Source organism: Lampetra fluviatilis, chromosome 55 (assembly GCF_964198595.1).
Source record: "Lampetra fluviatilis chromosome 55, kcLamFluv1.1, whole genome shotgun sequence".
Taxonomy (NCBI): Eukaryota; Metazoa; Chordata; class Hyperoartia; order Petromyzontiformes; family Petromyzontidae; genus Lampetra; species Lampetra fluviatilis.
In genome coordinates, this window is record NC_136329.1 from 1,191,036 (window position 1) to 1,209,808 (window position 18,773).

An 18,773-nucleotide genomic window follows, 5' to 3' on the forward strand; every position below is an offset into this window, starting at 1 on the left:
ACGGAGTGCTGAGCCATGACTCAACCACAGACCCCTGAGGAGTCGAACCATTGTGAAGGTTTATTTAGTAACGCGATTGGCCTGTGGAATTCTGGGACAATGGTGGAAGGATTCATGATTGCAGGTCTGTTTGCTCCGGGGAATGCCACCAGCTGAGTATGAATGAGACACCGAGTCCACGGTACATTTACATATTAATTAAAAAGATACTTTTCAGGGATGGAAGTTTGCAAACGAAAGAAGGTTAAATTTCGATGGGAGTTACGTCTAAACATTACTCATCCCTGCTGGCAGCTTTGCTTCGTGGAGCTCACCAATGGGACTGTGTCCAGTTATTAAGGGTAACTGCCTCTGACTGCCCAGGAGCGTCCTTCACGAGCCTCCTCCTCCAGAGGCCATTCTTGACACTGCTTGTACCGGCTTGTGCAGTGCCCATTTAACCCCCTCTTATTATACCAAACAGAAGCTGCTTTGGGAATGCGGGCTTCATGATCCAGCCAACGCAACCTCACCTGTCAAGCAGAAAACGAGTTCCTCACAAAACCCAGCCTGGTTAAGCCCAGGATAGTCGGCAGACCAGCCTGAATATTTCTAACCGGTGCAGATGTTGCATTCGTGATTCAAGTTTTTTGGAAGCATGGAGGGAATCACTGCTGTGGCCGAGAAGATCCAGAGCTTCGTGTACAGCGACAGGCCAGGTAGCTTTCATAAAGTATTAAGCAGCTGATGAAAGATAGCGAATCAGACGGGCGGTGACACCTCTGCTGTCATACTAGTGCTGGTCATAAGCACACTGCCCAGGTATAGAAAACTCTCCACTGTCTCCACAACTGCCCCATCACCAATGGGGAGATGAGGGGTGGAGTGTTTCATTACATAAAATACTCAGGCAGGTGCTTCGTTTTGGTGGGGCTGATGGTAAGAAGCCCCCTCTCTTAGTGGCATGCTCCAGGGTTCATTAGCGGAAACGTCCAACCCATTCTGAGTGAGCAGCAACCATCGTCAAATCGTCAGCATAGACACTCACTCGATCAAAACATTAATGGGAGATTCACTCAAGAACTCAAACTTGTTTATTTTCAACAAAACAAATCAACCCCCCGGTGATGGTAACTCCATGATGTTCACTCTGTGGAGGGGTCATTTTGAGGGATGTCCTCCCACCCCCCCACCTCAGCGTTTGCCCCCCACTCTGGGAGCTGCCGACTTCATCGTCTTGGCGATTTTCTGCTTGGGGGCAGCCTTAACTGCAGCCTGTTGGCAGAAAGAGGGAGGGGGAGAGAGGGTTGGCTCCACGAATATCTCGGAGTGTGAGTGCGTGAGAATATGAGTGAGTACATGAGTGAGAGTGTGTGTGAGAGTGTGTGAGAGTGTGTGTGTGAGAGTGTGAGAGAGTGCGAGAGAGTGCGTGAGAGTGCGTGAGTGCGTGTGTGAGTGCGTGTGTGAGTGCGTGTGAGTGCGTGAGAGAGTGTGTGAGTAAATGCGGCAGCTAAAACGCAGAAAGTTGGCACAGTAGGGGGCACAGGTGGTGCATTTGACAGTCATCTCAGTCAGTTAACCCATGGCATCTGGGTCTGTCCCATGACCTCCTGCCAGCGGGTGTTCGACACTTCACGTGGCCTTAAAGTGCATATGGCCTGGCACAGGCGCCATGGTGACGTCTCCGTCACAGTGGTGAATGACGGTTGTTGTGTGGATGTGTTTAGGGTGGTGTGTGTCGTGTGTATGTATGGGTATCAATACATCCTTACATACACACTGGGTGGTGTGTGTAGTGTGTCAGTGTAGTGCAACGGTTAGCGCGCTTCAAGTGCATAGCATGGCACAAGCGCCATGGTGACGTCACCACCACTTAGTGGCGAATGGCAGTTGTTGTTGGAGCAGTCCTGTAGTGGTCAGCGCTACGCTACGAACCCGACTGGAGTTCAATATCCACTCATGGCCACCAACACGTGATAACCCTACAGGAGCCTCGCCGATCAGAACTGAATCCTATGGGAGCCTCGGTGATTAACACTGAACCCTATGGGAGCCTCGGTGTATGAGAGTCTCGGTGATTGACACTGAAGCCTGGAGGCCGACGTGGCCAATGTGAGCCTCACCTTGGCAGGAGCTGTGGCCGACTTCTTGGTTCCAGTCTTCACCTTCTTAGCCTCCTTCGCAGCTCTGAGAGAACGCGACAGATGGGAGATATAAATTCAACGCGTTGTTCCGTAACACCAGGCGCACGTTAGGAATGCAAGAGGCAACGTTTCGGGCGATGGCCCTACTTTAGAGTTGGCACGGCGAGGTCAGAGAGCGGGCGTGGGAGACTTCAGTCCATGGCCTGGGGGATGGGGGTCTGAATTTGAACGCGACGCTGGGCCCCTAGCCACTGCATCTCTATTTAGACTTGAGGAGGAATCCAATGAGCTATGATGCTCTGTCACCGATGTCAAGTATCAGAATCTTAAAGAGAATCTGTATTTAGAATCCAATTAGCTATGAAGATATTTTTCACCCATTCGTCACAGATGTCCACCAGTAGGATTAACAATCTCAATCGTTCACCACCATCACCTCCTCCACACGGCTCTCTCTCAACAGAAACTACATCGAAGCGTTTATTCTACACATCCCTTCAGCCGCGCGCGCACGACATCGGTTCAAGAGGAGCAGACTTCCGGTGGACCGGTCTCAAGACACTGCATGTCCGCCTCCGCTGATGAGGCAATGAATGTCAAAACCGTCCAGAGTGTCGCTCGTCTTGAGGCAACTAATGCCACTGACATTACACACTCCTACAAGACCAAGCTTGCGGATGTAGCTTGGGCAGTGCAGTGGCTAGGAAACGTTAACCCACCTCGCTTGGTATACAGGGGGTCGTGGGTTCAATCCTAAACCCTGACCGCATGCTGTAAATTTGGAGTATGCGTGTCTCTCCCGATGGTCGCGTGGAATTTTCTCCGGGTCCTCCAGTGTTTCCCTCCACATTTAGAAAACACGTTTAGAGTATTTTTGGCCGATATAAATTTCCACGTAAGCCACTTCTCGTTCGTTGGGCTATCATTTGTGATCGCCGGATGTCTTGTGAAAAAGATCTCGACAGCTCAATGGGCCTTACCTGGTAAACTAAAAAGTTTAGTTCTCCTAAGCGCTACGCTGCGCTACAAACTCGGTACCCCGGCAAAGATCCGAGTTCGATTCCCGCTCGTGACCACCATCAACACCAGCAACGATTATCTGAACCAGTCTCGACCTCCGCACTAGGTCGACTCAGCCTCAAATGAGTACCTGGTGCGGTAAGTAAACATCGCCACTAGGGGACAAAGGCAGCGGGGCATGGTGCTGGCCATCTTGTGTACGTGTCGGCCTTCATAGATGCCCACTGCTATTGCTCCCTCTCTCCCCTTCCTCCAGTACCCTCCCCCTCCCTCTTTACTGGACATCTGTGAAAAAGAGCGATACAGCTCACCAGATCCCTCAATATAAATAAAGTGATTCTCTCCCCTCCATCCCTCCCAAACTCCCTCCCCTTACTCCACCCCCTCCCTTCTCTCACCTCCCTCCATCCTCTCTCTCCCTCGCCTCCCCTCCCTACTTTTTTGTAAATACAAGACGTAATGAATCCCGTTGCGTGCTGCATTCACAGACACGACAAAAAACACCCCTCCAATCCCACCGGATGGCTTGCTCGCGCTGAGCCTTGCGGATCTCGGGCTTCTGGTTGCGCTTGGCGAGGATGTCGGAGAGCGTGGCGCCTGTGATGGCGCGCTGAGCCTTCACGGCACGGCGAGACCTCTTCTTAGACACCTCCTCCTGCTCACACACACAGACACACAGATATAGAACAGAGACACACAGACACACACATAGACAAGGAGATATAGACAGAGACACAGACACAAATAAATTTAGACACACATAGACACACAGACAACGCAGAGACAGAGATAGACTGGACACCAGATATAGACAAAGACACGTAGATAGACACGCACATATAGACAGAGATACACCACAGACATGTATAAATAAACAAACACGCAGACACAAGTAGATTTAGACACACAGTCACGTAGATATAGGAACACACAGAGACATACCAAGACACAGGGAGATTCGATGAAACACGGAAAGACAAAGTGAGACACAGAGAGACAGACGGGGGGGGGGGGGGGGGACAGCGAGACACGGCGAGACAGAGAGACGGCCACTTCACCTGCTGGCCCTTCTTGTGCTTGCGTCGGTAGAGGACCGTCCAGTTGATTTGCCTGCGGATTGCGCTTGGAGAGGAACGCAGACTCGCACTTGGCATTGAGGAACTGGAAAACCTGGGGACAGAGCAAAACGGCGGAGACTCAGGCTCGCACAGAGAGATGCAGACTCAAGGGACAAAGACTCACAGAGTTCACTTGCACAGAATAACACTCACAGACAGATTTGCAGACTCACACGCACAAAGACACAGACTCGGTGACAGAGAGGCACATTAAAACAAAGACCCACTCACGCACACTTGTGCAAGAAACTTAATTTAATATTAATTATTAAACTATTCTTATACCAGGTAAGGCCCACTGGAGCTATGTAGCTCTTTATCAGAATGGACTTGACCACAAATGATGGCTCAACGAAGTGGCTTATCATCTGGAAATTTAGAGCAGCCAAATAACTCTAAATGCACGTTGATTCTAAATGTGAATGGAAAAATCAGAGGACCCGTAGAACAATCCACGCGACCATGGGGAGAACATTCAAACTCCAAATATACAGGTGTAAGGATCAGAATGGAATCCACAACCTCCTGAATATCAGGCGAGGTAGTTAACATCTCACCACCATGGCACCAGATACACAAAGACTCAAATAAACACACACACAGAGAGTCATAGGGCTCATAGGCTCACACAGCCGCAGAGACAGGCTTACAAAGACACAAGATTCGCAGAGACAAAATGGTTACGCATAAACTTAGACACATACAGACACAGACTCGTGCTGAGACAGTCGTATAGAGACCAATAAACGTATTTTTACAGGCACACAAAATTCAGTGACAAAAGACTCGTACATAGATTCATATAATCACAAAGACACTCACAAAGACCACACAGATTCTCAGAAAGACACTCGCATAGATACACACCGCAGACCCACAAGGAGACACTCACAGAGATAGTCACAGACTCATACGGACTCTCACACGGCAGTAACACGAGTGGTGAGGTATGGTTTCTGACCTTGCCGTCCACGCGGGCGTATCTGACCCCATGACCTGGGTAGATCTTGTAGCCACTGAAACTGCACAGTTCGAGCCTGCGCAGACACACACATGGTTAGTCACCCCGTGTCTCTCATCTCTCGCTACCAGTACTCACACACGCACAGCCAGTCATCCCGGTCTCTTTTCTATAGCTACTACCATCACCACTCATTCACCCACACGCTCATCCAATCACCATCACTGAACCGTATAACAAAGCTCTCACGAGTAGCACACAGACCGTTGTTAGTGGTCTGGTAAAAACAATGTGCGGCCGGCCAGTAGTAATTATGTTTATTGCACACCGCACCAGGCTCTGTAAACCTCGCGGAAGTCAAGGAGAGGTTCAGATGTTGCTCTCAAACTTGGGGGTATGCCGAATTGATAGCGTAGTGCGGCACTAACCACTCGCTCATCTTATAATTTATATCGTGGCTTACCCAAGGCGCTTTACACAATTAACAAAAGTACATATGAACGTACTGGTGGAGATGAGGTGAATGAAATAGACGAGAGGAAGCAATGGGCAAATCTGTGATGCTTGAAATCGGTCGAGAGCGAAATTGATAACAAGTGATGATGGATTGAATGGTGAATGAAAGATCCAGAAACACTACAATGGCCATCCGGCATCTTACCGTGCCGTGTTGCTTCTTACAAATCTATACATACGGTACTGTTACCACTGTATACTGTACTACTGTATACTGTACTACTCTAAAAGGCCCCACACTGGTTCTGTACAATCTACTTAGAATACTCTTAAACTTGTGAGTACCTCTGTAAAATAATATATATTTTTTTACATCGTAGTTAAACCATAGGCTTTATTTCTTGAAAAGTGTTCATGTACTTGAATAATGTGGTGAACCATAAGCATGACTTTCGGATAACCGGCACATTTGGTTAACCGGCACCCCCCATTACCAATGGATGCCAGCTGAGAGCTGTTGCTGTACTTTGTATATCAAGGCATCACTGTACAGGGAATTCCACTTACGAACATTTGACTTACGAACTTTGTAAGATACGAACAGACCTGCCCGTATATCCAGTTGCCTGTTCGGACCAAGTGTCGTAAGTTCAACCGCCACGCAATAGATGGATGGTGGTGTGGCATCTACATCTGCAGAACATGAAGAACCAGTGGCATCTACATCTACAGTAGAGTATACAACTTTTAAAGCCATTACCCGTGTTTAGTGTATCGACAGGAGTAAAGTTGGACTTCAACTTACGAACAGACCTCTGGAACCTAACACGTTCGTAAGTAGACGAGTCCCTGTACAGGATTCCCTCGTTACTCACGAACTCGCTATCAGCGATGTTGGCTATCCACGAATTGCATCTGGAACTCTGCACTACTACATCGAGAGAGAAATCAAGTGATGAAATTAAGTGAGAGAAAATGTGATGATAAACTGAGATAAAGTTATAAGATGTACATTTTATAGTGATGAGATAAAATGATGCGCATTATAATTAAAGGTAAGTTCCGTGTTACACCGGTTCCCTTCAACGTGTCACGTGTGGAACACGTGTACGGATATTTTTTATTTTACCAGTTAAGGCCCATACTCTTTGGTTCTTTCGGTAATAAAAACAAATCGTCATTGCCTGATGACGACCGCTTGTGTGTGTATACACACTACAGCACAGATACAAACTCATATACTAATACTCATGTAGATACAGTATCACACCACAGTACACTCAGATACAAACTCATACACTAATACTCACGTAGACACACTAACTCACACTACAGTACACTCAGATACAAACTCATACACTAATACTCATGTAGACACACTAACTCACACTGCAGTACACTCAGATACAAACTCATACACTAATACTCATGTAGATACACTAACTCACACTGCAGTACACTCAGATACAAACTCATACACTAATACTCATGTAGATACATTAACTCACACTGCAGTACACTCAGATACAAACTCATACACTAATACTCATGTAGACACACTAACTCACACTACAGTACACTCAGATACAAACTCATACACTAATACTCATGTAGACACTAACTCACACTACAGTACACTCAGATACAAACTCATACACTAATACTCATGTAGACACACTAACTCACACTACAGTACACACAGATACAAACTCATACACTAATACTCATGTAGACACACTAACTCACACTACAGTACACTCAGATACAAACTCATACACTAATACTCATGTAGACACACTAACTCACACTACAGTACACTCAGATACAAACTCATACACTAATACTCATGTAGATACACTAACTCACACTACAGTACACTCAGATACAAACTCATACACTAATACTCATGTAGATACACCAACTCACACTACAGTACACACAGATACAAACTCATAGACTAATACTCATGTAGATACACTAACTCACACTACAGTACACACAGATACAAACTCAAACACTCATACTCATATAGATACACTAACTCACACTACAGTACACTCAGATACAAACTCAAACACTCATACTCACGTAGATACACTAACTCACACTACAGTACACTCAGATACAAACTCAAACACTCATACTCACGTAGATACACTAACTCACACTACAGTACACTCAGATACAAACTCATACACTAATACTCATGTAGACACACTAACTCACACTACAGTACACTCAGATACAAACTCATACACTACTACTCATGTAGATACACTAACTCACACTACAGTACATTCACAGATACAAACGCAAATACTAATACTCATGTAGACACACTAAATGCTATACCCTACTGACACTGTACACTCAATACAAAGATCCCCGTGTAAGACTGCTCGCCCCCAAGTGCTGCTAGCGAGCGCCTATTGAAGGCCAGCACAGTGGCACACGAGGGGGTGGGTGGCCAACACCACGCCCGGCCGCCTTTGTCTCCCCAGTACTTTTTTACACCGCACCAGGTACTCATTTGAGGCCGAGTCGACCTAGGGGAGGCGGCCCAGGACCGGTTCAGACAATCGTCACCGGTGTTTGCCGTGAGCGCGAATCGAACTCCGATCGCCGGGTTCGTAGCGCTATCCGCTCCCCACACACTCAGAGAGAGAGAGACACGAGAGTGTTGGCACAGAGAGACAAGTCGCGATCACACAGAGCGATCCCAGAGACACTGTACACGGCACGCCGGTAGGCAGCGCACACTCGCTCATCCCTCAACCCAAGCCCCGAAATAACTCCCCCGCGCCGCCAACATCGCGCGTCCACGACCCGCCGCGCCGTATCGCGGCCCCCTCGCGCGTCCCCTGCGCGCCGTGGCGGCCTCGCGGGGGAGGCGGCAGGGCGAGGATGCGGGCGGATTGCGCGGGAGCTCTCACTTCATGGCGCCTGCGAGACGAGATGGCCGCGTCGAGAGAGAGAGACGAAGGGGGAGGGGCGAGCGAGGGGGAGGGGCGAGCGAGGGGGAGGGGCGAGCGAGGGGGAGGGGCGAGCGAGGGGGAGGGGCGAAGCCGCGGGTTCGCGCGCGCGCTGATTCGGCAACGCCCCTTGCCCCCACCCCTCCCCCCAGCCCTCGTTGAAATGTGTTAGGAACGGCGAATCGGCTGTCGCCGTTTGACCGACGCGATTTGTTCGTCTTAAAAAAATAATGTTACTACACACCGCGCAGCGAGGTGTAACCGATGGTAAAAAAAATACATGTGACGCCTTCAAAGTATTGAATGAATAAATATAACTGTAATTCGAAGCGGAGGACGCAGTCGCTTATCCCGCCCACGCTGATTCGCGACGACGACACTCCCCGCATTCAAGTGCACGATAAAGGGGACGCAGTCTTGAGATTCGCGACCATCGAATCTGTAGTGTACTACACAATCTCTAAATGACACAGTACAATTATGAAACACTTTTACGAGTAAATAACGACCTCTACACAACTATAATAATGTTAAATTATATTTATAATGTGTGAATTGTTTTAAATGTATACATAATACAGCTACAACGTGAAGGACACAGTCGAGATTTCGTAACCATTGATTCGCGATGACGTCATCACAACTCACATTACAAAAATTGAAGCACGCAGATTCCCGGCATTTAGAATGTCCAGACTCGAGAATATTGGCTCACTGAGGGATTTTTAATGACAATATCGAATGGAGTACATTAACGAAAACGTACATACGAGCGCGTACGGCACGTTTTATTTGTATTGAAACAAAAATGTGCAATCAAAACAACTGATTAATAAGACGAACGGGATACGTGGAGGAAACGCAGTCACTGTTTCTCGCCCGCCCTGATTCGCCGTGACGTTCCAATCAGCAAGCTATAACAAAACATTCCTGCGGAGGGAGCTGTTAGGGACGTTGGGTTGCTCGGTGAATGGCCAGGGTCAACGGCAGCGTGGTGTATTCCGCAAGTATGCCCGACTGTGAGGGCGGGCACAAGCCGGCGTGAGTAGGTTAAACGTTGAGTGTTATAAGGGCGCCAGCCCCTCCCCACCCAGCCCCACCCCTCCCACCCCCCACCTAGCCCCACCCTACCCACCCAGCCCCTCCCCACCCTCCGAACCCAGCCCCTCCCCACCCTCCCCACCCAGCCCCTCCCCACCCAGCCCCACCCCTCCCACCCCCCACCTAGCCCCACCCTACCCACCCAGCCCCTCCCCACCCTCCGAACCCAGCCCCTCCCCACCCTCCCCACCCAGCCCCTCCCCACCCTCCCCTCCCCACCCAGCCCCACCCTCCCCACCCAACCCCTCCCCACCCTCCCCTCCCCACCCAGCCCCTCCCTCCCCACCCAGCCCCTCCCTGCACGACGGACGGACGGACACAATAATCCCCTGTGGGCTGGTGTAACCAGTAGGTTCCAACCAGTAACAATACACAGACACACGGTTGGAGTGCAACAATAGTGAAATATGGTAAGCAAGTCACTAAATATGAATACACATTGAACACGTCCCAAACGGGCGAAGACCCCGGGCCAAACCCAGGACACGCTGGGAATACCCCTGGAAAGCCTAGAGCCTGTGTATAGTAGTGTATAGTGTAGTGTATAGTGTAGTATATAGTAGTGTATAGTGTAGTGTATAGTAGTGCATAGTGTAGTATATAGTGTAGTGTATAGTAGTGTATAGTGTAGTGTATAGTAGTGTATGGTAGTGTATAATGTAGTGTATAGTGTAGTGTATAGTAGTGTATAGTGTAGTGTATAGTAGTGTGTAATGCAGTGTATAGTGTAGTGTATAGTGTAGTGTATAGTGTCGTGTATAGTGTAGTAGTGGGGAGCAGTGGCGCAGTGGATAGCGCGGTGACGCTACGAACCTGGCGACCTGAGTTCGATTCCAGTCACGGCCAACGCCGGAGACGATTATCTGAACCGGTCCGAGGGTCTCCCCTAGGTCGACTCAGCCTCAAATGAGTACCTAGTGCGGTGTGTAAACATCGCCACTGGGGAATCAAAAGCGGCCGGGCGTGGTGTTGGCCACCCACACCCTCGTGTGCCGTACCGAAAGTTGAATGTTGCCGACTGGACCCCTGAGTGTGACAAGGTCCTGGAAAACTTGATAAGTGGCCTAGTCGACTGCGCGGTGTTGGCTCATCCAGATTTCGACAAACCGTTGTATCAGTGGATGCGTCTGGATATAGTACTGTCACAAGCTCAGGAGAGGTGTGACAAGGCACGCCCAATAGTGTTTGCCTCCAAGACTCTCAGTGGTGCCCAGAAGTGATATCCTGCCCATAGGCTGGAGTTCTTGGCACTTAAATGGAGTGTTTGTGACAAGTTCAGTCACTGGCTAAAGGGGCACAAGTTCACTGTGTGGACGGACAACAAACCGCTGACATATGTTCTCACGGAGTCTAAGCTGGATGCTTGTGAGCATAGATGGAATGGGAAGCTTCCACCTGATGATTTTGATCTCAATCGTATTGCAGGTCGGGAAAATGTGGTGGCAGATGTGCTTAGTCGCAGGTATGGGTCACTGCATTTTTTTTTACTCCGTGAATCCATATAGTAAGAAAAACTATTACATTATAAATAGGCAATATCACTCTTAATATATGTTTTTTGAAAAGGCATATATACAACAGCTCAATTGCTTCATTAGGGAATGAAGAGCCTTTTGAGCGCACAATATCGTAGGTGCTGCAGAATACTGGAGATTGGACTACTCAGGATTCTCAGGATTTGTGTTTGGTTCGAGGTTCTGTGGATCCGGGAGATGTGAGTGCTCAAGAAATTGAAGTGTCGGGAACTTGAGTTGCTCTGGATAATACTCGACAAAATGAGACCCGTGTCTTATCGCCCACCTCTGGCAGGGACTTGGGTACTAGCTGCAATGTAGCTCGAGTGACACAAGTTGTGGGGACTGATGGAAATGACAATGCGCCAGGGGGTTCATATAGAAGAAGGGCTAGAAGGGAAGTGCGAACAATAACCCGACTAATTGGGTAAGATGGGTTTGTGGCAAAGGAAATCGCAATCAATGCTAAATATGGGTAGCCATTATCATATTTGTTGAGGATTTCATGAGTTTTTTTATTTACTATACACATTTTTAATTGTTATTCCCCTATTGCCTGTTCGGAGGGGTAGGCTATTTTGGTGAAGCAAAAAGCATCAGGAGGCTCAGGCAGAAGAGTGACCAAGTTCAGTGGGGTGTATAAGGCACCACATTCAACTTAGGAGACACCAGGGACTGATCATCCTCTATGTTCTCCGTACTTGTAAATCGAGTAGCTACTAAGCTGTGTTAAGGAGACCAAGTCCTAGAGGTATACTTGGGTCCAGATACTGGGTCGTCTAGTGGCCTCTGTCGTAAGAGATGCTAATGGGTTCTACTTTTTACACGCTTTTATTTATCTCACTCTGTCTGTTGTTGTCGTTGTTGTATCTTAAAATCTTGTAACTCAATTTTAACCCACTTCCCAATGTGGTATCGAATGCAAACTTGATATACTTATGTCATACTGATGACACTACTATATTTTATAATAAAAAATAAAAATATATATTTTTAAACATTCTTTTTTACATGTGTTGAGTAGTTCCGATGGACGTACTCGGAGACGGCTTTCGCCAGGGTTTATTAAAGCTATTACAATATTACACAGGGTACACAACTCCCAGGGGCTAGGGGTCCTACTCTGAGTCCGGGTCCCTGCTGGCTAGCTCCGATCTCTCTCTCGTGTCGGATCGTGGACTCTGCCGACTCCACCGACCGGAGAGAGAAGCACCTCTACGGCTACCACCGGCTTCTCCCCAGACTCACTATTCGATCCCCTCTCTCTACCCCTGGCTCCCTCTTCACCCTTCCTACTCTACCTGTTCCCACAGTGACCCCGCGTACGTCACGGGGTATCCCTTAAGTACCCTAGGAGACGTGACGTCATGTACACTGTCCAGCGCGCGTGACGCCACGTCCCGTGAAGTCATCGCACTGGACAGCGCACACGACGCCACTACTCACCTCTACTCCTCTACACATGTTATGTTTCGGCTTGGGTCTAATTGTCCACAGTCGTTGGCTGTAATTTGCCTTGCCACGGTCCCTTACGTTATGGCAAACTTTGGGGCCACTTCCTGGAGTCGTGTGGAATTCTTCCATTACTACATTACATTCATGCTTACGATGTGACGATCGATCTACTGCTGGATGGCTGCTATGAATCTCTACACGATGTGTTACTTCGTTGAGCTATCGTTTGTGGCCAGGTAGGTTTTGCAAAAAGAAGCTAAAAGCGGGTTTAAAAAATGTTTTTTTAAATAGATATTTTTTTATTTAAAACAGGAGTGCTGCAATTGTAGTGTGGTCGAGGAAAGAGGGGGGAGGGGTGAATGTAGCCAGTATGAGCGTAATGTAATGAATCACATGTATAATTATCCATGGAGTTAATCATGACCATGGATTGGACCCATAGACTGACGTGACTGCACGGTAGGCCACGTCCACCAGTGCAGTCATCAATTCATGGTTACCAGGTATCTATTCAGATTCAGATGGACGCTGTCCAGGGATTGAGCAGTGAGGTGTTGTGCAACCTGGGGTCGATTGGTGTGCATCTGGTCATAATTACATTTGCAGGAATGCTCCTCAGAACACTTTGAAATAAAGAGTTGCAGTTCCGCAACCCTTTGGTGTCCCTCGGTGGTGGAGTCGCTCGATCCGAAAGTGGAGGGCAGAAGACAATGCAGAGTATCCACGTGACTTTACCAAAAGAACCAAAGAATATGGTATATTATTGTTGTCATTATTAACCGGCCTGTCCCTTCGTTATGAACATGGGAGGAGAGGGATAGGACAAGCTGGTTACACTAGCATGACAATGTCATTAGCAAAAAGATTTAATTCTGAGCGACTTAAGTTTCGTCCAAGATTGTTTAAATATAAGGAAAACAATTGGACCCAGCACGGAACCTTGTGGAACACCCTTTGTTATTTTAATATGTGAAGTATTGGAAATGACGGCAGGAAACTCCTTGACGGGTAACACACTTTTTATTAAATCTTGACTTGTCACAATACAACGTGTGGTCTCTATTCTTCCGACTGCACACTTCACTCAGCTCGTGTAGACTCTCTGCCCCTGGCTACACTCTTCACTTAGCTCGTGTAGACTCTCTGCCTTTGGCTACACTCTTCACTTAGCTCGTGTAGACTCTCTGCCTTTGGCTACACTCTTCACTTAGCTCGTGTAGACTCTCTGCCTCTGGCTACACTCTTCACTCGTCTCGTGTAGACCCTATGCCTCTGGCTACACACACATCACTCGTCTCGTGTAGACCCTAAGCCTCTGGCTACACACTCTGCATGCTGACACTGCATGCTTACCCTACACTCCGCCTCTGGGTTACACAGAGTCCCGGTCCCCACAGGACAGCGGGACTGGGTACCGCAGGGCCCTATCTCTTCCTCTCCGTCTTCAGTCTTCGCTGGTTACACTCTCCCCGTACGCCTGTGTGCATCACCTTATATAGTCCCTCCTCCCGGGAGACGGAGCGGATGCGGACCTCGACGTGAGCATCGCTCCTTAGTGAACCAATCACGACGCGCTATCTCTACGATCCGTTTTCCCCCAGCGCGTGTTTCCACTCCCCAACCAATCACGCCGCGCTGCCACCCGATCACTCCCTCTCCAGCGCGTCACCGGCACACAGCCAATCAGCACCACACAACCCACAACCCCGCGCTGACCCCTGATCCCTCACCGTCAGCGCGCGTCACCACACACACAGCCAATCACGACGCGCTGGCACCCGATCGCTACCCCAGCGCGTATCACCACTACATCACCCCCTCCCACATAGCTCGCAGCCGGCCCGGCTGCTAACCAACAACATCACACAACGTTAACACAACAAAACCCCCACCCCCCAGTGTGCCCCGTAACACAACAACGACAACACAACAGCAACCTATGTACAATTTGACAACTAACACAAGAAAAGTCAACAATAACACACACAACACCTTATAAGAAGCTATATACAGCCCGACGAACAACATAATAAAAGCGATTTCCAGAAAACGAACGCGCCCAGCGTCTCCGTGACTAACGCAGTGACGAGGCGCTCCAGCTTCCTCGACTCCTCACATGGTAGGTCATGAAAAGTAGCGCGACCTGGCGCGAGTCCGTCTGGCCGGTCCGTCATATGGGACGGGACGCTGACGACCGTCCGGTGGTTCCGGCTGCTCTAGACGGCGCGGATCGGGCCTGAAAGGACCGACCCCGCCGCGAAGATCCGGCCGCCGGTGGTCGGCAGCTGTCAGTTCCGAGACACCTGGGAGGAGATCAGGCGGAAGCATGTGAGGATCAGGCAGAGACATTTTCCCCTTTGGGTCGTCGGTCACGTCACATGCTCGGCCCTCACGACACAAGGGGAGGCCATATGGAGGCGAGAACGGTTTCAGTCGGGAGGGGTGGACGTACCACCGTCGCTTTCTCCATTTTATCTGTATGCACTGGGGGCGTGCAACACGCACGACCTCCACGGGTCCCCGCCATGGCTTCAACAATTTAGGCGACGTAGCCAAAGGTGCCTGAGGGCAATGCAGCCAGGCCCTGTCACCTGGTTTCCAGTCGTGCACGGACACCTTTCGTGCACGCAACCGCTCGTTAGCAATTTGGCGAGCCCGCGAATTAAGCCGTGCGGCCTCCCTTGCCTCTGTCAGCTTATGAATATTAAATGTAATATGTTCTGCCAATTTAGAATTAGTTCGTGGTGCGGACAGGCCAAGCTGCGTTTCCATGGGCGGGTCGGCTTCCCGACCGTACATCAGGTAGAATGGGGAAAACCCCGTCGCTGCATGGGGGGCCATTCTATACGCGGCGAGGACCCCTGGGACCTGCAGGTCCCAATCAACATGTGCCTCACACACCCGCTGGCACAGCATAGAAGTCAAGGTCTTGTGGAGTCTCTCCACCATCCCGTCCGTCTGCGGGTGGTACGGGGAGGTACGCACCTTCTTAGTACCCAACAGATCGCACACCTCTTGCAGCAATTTACTTGAAAAAATTTTCCCTTGGTCGGTCAGCAAGCGTTCGGGAGCCCCCTTGTCCAGGACGTAGCCCTGGACAAAGGCATCCGTCACAGCCGCCGCCGACTGGTTGGCGAGTGGCCACGCCATAGGCCACCGGGTAAAATATTCGACCCCCACCAACAGGTACTTATTACCCCTAGGCGTGACTGGAAAGGGCCCCAGAATATCGAGCGCAACGAGCTCGTTAGTGCGCAAGACTTGAATAGATTGCAGCGGTGGATTAGCTGCCACGGGCGGTGGTTTTTGCCTGGCGCACTCAACGCATCCCTTCAGAATATTTACCACGTCGCTCCCCATTCCCGGCCAATAATAGTCACGCTGAAGCAGGGCAAGCGTTTTGTTTACTCCCAAATGCAAGAGGCGTTCGTGTGCGGCCAAAACAACTTTCCCCCTCACAGCAGAAGGCACCACCAGTGCATGCCGCCGGGACAAACTGTCCCATCTCATTAACATGCCTTGTTTAAGTACGTAGGAGCCAGTTCGCTCCTGGTCCTCTTTAGGACCCCCCACCCTGCGGCGCAATGCTAGCAGGGAGCTGTCCGCCATTTGGAGGCGGCCCCACTCACTCAGCGACAGTGAGAGCAGCGAGTCCTGATCCTGAGAGGTAGCGGGGACATCCCCGATTGGTGCGCCCGCGGTCGCAGCCAATGCCCCCATATCTTCCACAACCGGCGGTTTACAGCGCGCCGATCCCGATAGACACGCACATTTCTGACAAGGCAACAATCGCGACAGGGCATCGGCATTTGTGTGTCGCAACCCCTTACGGTATGTGGTCGTGAACTGATAGTCTTGGAGGACTTCCAACCACCGTGACAATTGGCCCGAGGGTTGGGCGACCCTCAATGAATACTGTAGCGCCGCGTGGTCCGTCCGGACCGTAAAGTGACGACCATAAAGATACGGTCTGAACTGTTGTACAAAAAAAACAATGGCAAGCAGTTCGCGACGGGTGACGCAGTAGCGCTGCTCCGCCGGAGACAACACCCTGCTACCATAAGCGACCACCCTTTCGACTCCCCCAACGACCTGGGATAGTACCCCCCCAATGCCCGTGTTGCTAGCATCCGTATCTAGCAAGAAGGGACTCGCAAAATCCGGATAGCGCAAGGGTGGGGCACCCACCAAGGCGTCCCGGAGGGAGCAGAACGCGGCCTCCTCCTCCGGTCCCCATCGGAATTTCACTCCTTTCGCCGTTAGAGCGTGCAAGGGTTTTGCAATAGTGGCGAAGTGCTCAACGAATCGGCGGTAATACGAAGCAAAACCGATGAAACTGCGCACGTCTGAAACTGACGTGGGTGTCGGCCATGAACTGACACAGTCCGTCTTCGCGGGATCGGTAGAGATCCCCGAAGAGTCGACAATGTGACCCAAGTATCTAACGGACCTACGAAAAAGGTGGCATTTGGCCGGTTTAAATTTCAATTTAGCCGATCGCATTCGTAAGAACACCCCTCTCAATCGCTGGAGGTGTTCCTCAAATGTTTTACTGAAAACAATGACATCGTCAAGGTAAATCAAGCACGTATCCCATTGCAAGCCCGACAAAACCAACTCCATAAGGCGCTGAAACGTCGCTGGAGAGGAGTGAAGTCCCATGGGTAACCGGTTAAACTGGAACAGGCCCCCTGGAGTCCGAAATGCTGTCTTAGGTTTAGACTCTTCGTCGAGTGGCAACTGCCAGAATCCCGATAATAAATCAAGAGTCGAAAAATATCGCGCACCAGACAATGCATCGAGGGACTCGTCCATCCTGGGGAGCGGATACGCGTCAGCCACAGAGATCTTATTCAGGCGACGGAAATCTACGCAAAATCGCAAGGACCCGTCCTGCTTCTTAACCAGCACAATAGGTGCTCCCCAAGGACTGGAGGAAGGCGAAATAATGTCGGCTTCAAGCATATCGTTAACGGCCGACTGAACATGTTCCTTCTCAGCAGGACTCAGTCGGAAGGGATTTAGCCTGACCGGTGCCGCATCGCCCGTGTCAATGTGGTGGCGTAACAAATCCGTACACCCAATGTCATATTTATGTTTACTGAACACATCAGAAAATTCCATTAGTAACTCGCGCAGCGCACCCAACTGCACCGCTGACAAATCGTCCGAGCCCGCGCACAGCGAATGGACCCATTCAAGGTCCTCCCTCGGTTCAATGTTCTGCGCGGGGCTCGGATCAACGTGCGCAACCAGCCGCTCATCCGCAGGGACCCGCGCCGCGTGAGCCAGCACGGTACCCTGCTGAATGACGGCTGGCCGCGATCCAGCGTTTAAAACCATCACAAACGGATCCTTGTCAGCCCGAACCAAAGTGTGAGCCACCGACAAATCGACCCCCCCGACAGCCCTGTTAGAAGGACCCAAAAGCATGCCTTATTCCGAAGTCAACCCCACCCAGGGTTTCCGCAACCGGAGGGGAATTAACATCTGTGAACCCGGGGGCACATGCACGGTCTGTGTCGCCAACGCTTGTATCGTAGCGCACGCCGTCCGAATCTCAGTAGGGTTCGTCAAAAATGAAATACGGCGACCCGATGGTAGTTCAATGCAACGCTGATCGATGAGAATTTTAATGGGCATCTTAGCCAAAAAATCAGTGCCCAATAGACAAGGAACCACCAAAGAAGACGAAACGAAAACGGGTCCCGACAATTTGATATCTCCAATGCAAATGGACGCCCTAATCTGACCGATAATGCCCAACGATCCCCCATTAGCGGCGTAAAATGGCACATCCACTGGGAGCAGCGGACGGCATTGGACGGGGAGAATGTTGTAAATGAGGTCCGATATAATAGTCGCCGACGCCCCCGTGTCCACCAACACCCTGACCTCGACCCCATCAATAGATCCCGTAACGACGGATGAACCCGCTGAAGCAGCCACAATTCTGTGCCCCAACTCCGACCATTCGATGTCTCCCCGGTCCCGGCCGAACCCCCCTCGCCGAACCGAATCCCCGAACCCTAACCGGCCCTCCTCCGTCGCCC

The 18,773-nt window shown here is 50.2% G+C and overlaps 1 protein-coding gene across 1 annotated transcript; it reads right to left on the minus strand.

Moving 5' to 3' along the window:
- Positions 1–1,055: 1,055 nt before the first annotated feature.
- Positions 1,056–8,669, minus strand: LOC144949809 (large ribosomal subunit protein eL24-like). Its single transcript, XM_078879752.1, is given in 7 exon segments — positions 1,056–1,254; positions 2,103–2,166; positions 3,662–3,798; positions 4,202–4,255; positions 4,257–4,313; positions 5,223–5,298; positions 8,612–8,669. Coding segments are annotated over 7 exon segments (474 nt in total). The 5' UTR covers positions 8,617–8,669; the 3' UTR covers positions 1,056–1,173.
- Between the last annotated feature and the right edge of the window lie 10,104 nt (positions 8,670–18,773).